We start from the raw sequence: 2,842 nt of genomic DNA, 5'->3' as shown, positions 1-2,842 counted from the left end.
TGAATTATTTTATATAATATTCATTTGTTTTATACATTTTTTGTATAAAATAAATGAATATTATATATAAAACTTCACACTATATATAAACTATATATAATATTTCTGCCTGGGAAACGAGTTAAAATGAGAGAAGAATGTTTCTAAACAACATTGTAATCGGCTCTCATCATGAATAAAATAAAATTTTAATGCCAAATAATCTTATGGGCCATTGTCAAAAAATTAAGAATAGAAAATAATACACTGCGATTAATGTGGCTCAAAGGTATAAGAAAAACTAAGAATTTTTATCTCGTGTTTAAATTTAAAAAATCTCAAGTTCATGTATAAAACATGGATCAAATTATTAGGAAATATCTTAAAAAGTATTTATTGCGTGAATTACTTAATAATACCTGCAAAATTGCAATGTGTCATCTTTTAATGGAATTGTTAATAAATAGAGCGAATAACAAAAGAAAACAGAAGTTATGAAAAATACTTTAAACTTCAATTCCTTTTGAAAATTGTCCCCCACTACTTAGTGATTTGTTTTTATTTTATAAATACTACGTTATCAAATTTATGGCAAATACTCTTATAATTAAAAAAATATTATAATGAATATTTTTTAATTTATGTAATTTTAATACACTGTAAACACTATTTGTTATTGAAGAAAAAATTCTATATTTTCCGAAACAATAATAAAAGTCATAATAGCTTATAATCAAAATTTTAAGAAAACTATTGTCTATAAAATAATGTTTTTTATTGACAAATTGCGTTTGCTCTATTCTTAGAAGTATTTTCAAAAAATAATTAAACCTAACAAATAAACATTTCTCTAAACACAGAAAACAGTTTGGTTAAATCGACCATATTTTTGTTGTTTCAACATAGAATATGGTTATTATGTATAGAAAACAAAATATTGGTATGAACCAGCCACATTTTAGTTTCTTTAGCCAAATGTTTTGGTAGATAAAGTATCTGTTCCATTAAAAAAAATGTTGTTGGTTCAATAAAATCTCTTGTTAGATCAACTAAATTTTAATGTATATCCAAGATAATAATATTTTTGGCTGTAGATATTTTTTTCCAGAGTGTAGGTTCAGATTTCTAAATAAAAATATCAATTTCAATTTAAAATATACTAACCGTCTTCAACGACAGGTGATTCGTGATAAGGTGGTTCAACTTGGCTCAACTGGTGAACGTGGCTCATCTCAGGGTAACTTTGGTAGCTGGATACAGGTTCTTCTTTGAATTTTTCAACATTCCAATTTCCTTCTGGAATCATGTTGTATGAATAGTAATCCTGGTGAACTGAATGTATCTGACTTTGTGGTTCACTTTGTTGATGCTGAGGATAACAATCCATTGCATTCATTTGTTGATCTCCGTTAAGAATATCGCGAACGCTGAAAGGTGTTCCAACGGATATCGCAGTAGGCACCATTCTAACACATTCTTGCAAAATTCAACTGAATATTTTTTTTTTAAATGTTCTTCACTGCTTAGAAATTTCAGCGAATATTTTTTTAAATATGTTTCTGGTCGAAATAACGTATCAGTTCTTTATTTGGCAAATAAAATTTAGAAGAAAAAAATTGTTTAGTTAATCCAGCAAACCCAAAAGCACTTGAATTCACTAACTGATTTTATTGTATTTCTTCGCGAAAATATCCTTGAAGGAATATTTTATTTAAAACCGTTATCATCGCCACAGATTTAAATCTGATTAAATTGAATTAAATCAGAGATAATTTAATAAATTGCGTTGTTTGACGCCCAGAAGGGAAGAACTTTAGTGAAAATCACAGTGATCTGAATCGATGCTGTTGACTGTCGGAGGGTGGTTTTATGCTTGAGTGATCAGGCCGGAGGACAAGCGTGTAATGTGGACTTGGGTCTTCCCTCGGGAGATGGTCGGGAGTCAAGTTTTGTTTCACCGACAAGAAAAACACCATGCGCGTGCGCCCGTGTGTGTGGGTTGACAGACGCAAGATTCTGACCAACACAAGCATGACATGTGATGAATCTTTAAATGTAAAACTCCTTGTAATACGGCACGAGCTGTGCATGGTGGTCCCCAATAATAATGTCTATCACAAAGAGATAAAACATCCTTGGTTATGCTAATCAATTTGGCAACCTTAAAGTGATCCGATTATTGCGGGAATTATCATCCACTTAATTACAAAAACTTGTGTAAATGAACTATACATGTTTATTTTCAGGGTTCCAATGACTTATTTCATATTATGTATATATCTTTCATGTATATGTATAAAAGGTACATTTTCCAAAAGAGTGCTAACAAATGAAATTGAATTTTATCAGGAATAATGTTTCTGAAATAATGTTACCGTTGTAAATATATTTAATTTGCATCAAGTATGTACCTGAATAGTGAAGGTTAGGCGAAAAGGGTTAGATGATTTCGATTTCTTCTTTCAGAGACATCAATTAGTTTATAATTATCTTATAACTCTTAGTCAAAAACAGGCTTGCTCAACACCCATGCTTTAGTGAAATTTGGCTATGAATACTATTACGACTTCTAAAGAATATTATTTTGCAGTTCTTCAAGTTTATGTCTTTAATAATCGCACGGCTTTGCTATTCGATTCTGTAATTTGAGTTTTACACTGTTGATGCTAATTATTTATTTTAATCTGATGCAAGCAATTATATTGGGAACATGATAATATTTTATTATTTATTAATATTTATCATTAATATTTTCTGTAATTTGACTCCGTAATTAAGGCATTACAAATTGCCGGTCATACCCGTGTGGCTTCGCCTATAAATGACTTCAAGCTATATTGTTCACCCCCCCCCCCCACACACA

The 2,842-nt window shown here is 30.0% G+C and overlaps 1 protein-coding gene across 1 annotated transcript in view; it reads right to left on the bottom strand.

The window, feature by feature from the left end:
- The window catches only part of LOC117168013 (homeobox protein Nkx-2.5-like), a 4,408-nt gene extending 2,964 nt beyond the window's left edge, over positions 1–1,444 (bottom strand). Inside the window, exon 1 of the mRNA XM_033353328.1 lies at positions 1,144–1,444. Within this exon, the coding sequence (XP_033209219.1) occupies positions 1,144–1,444 (301 nt within the window). The remainder of the gene's footprint in view (positions 1–1,143) is intronic.
- Between the last annotated feature and the right edge of the window lie 1,398 nt (positions 1,445–2,842).

This window comes from Belonocnema kinseyi, chromosome 2 (genome assembly GCF_010883055.1).
Source record: "Belonocnema kinseyi isolate 2016_QV_RU_SX_M_011 chromosome 2, B_treatae_v1, whole genome shotgun sequence".
Taxonomy (NCBI): Eukaryota; Metazoa; Arthropoda; class Insecta; order Hymenoptera; family Cynipidae; genus Belonocnema; species Belonocnema kinseyi.
This window is presented reverse-complemented; position numbering and strand designations above follow the sequence as displayed.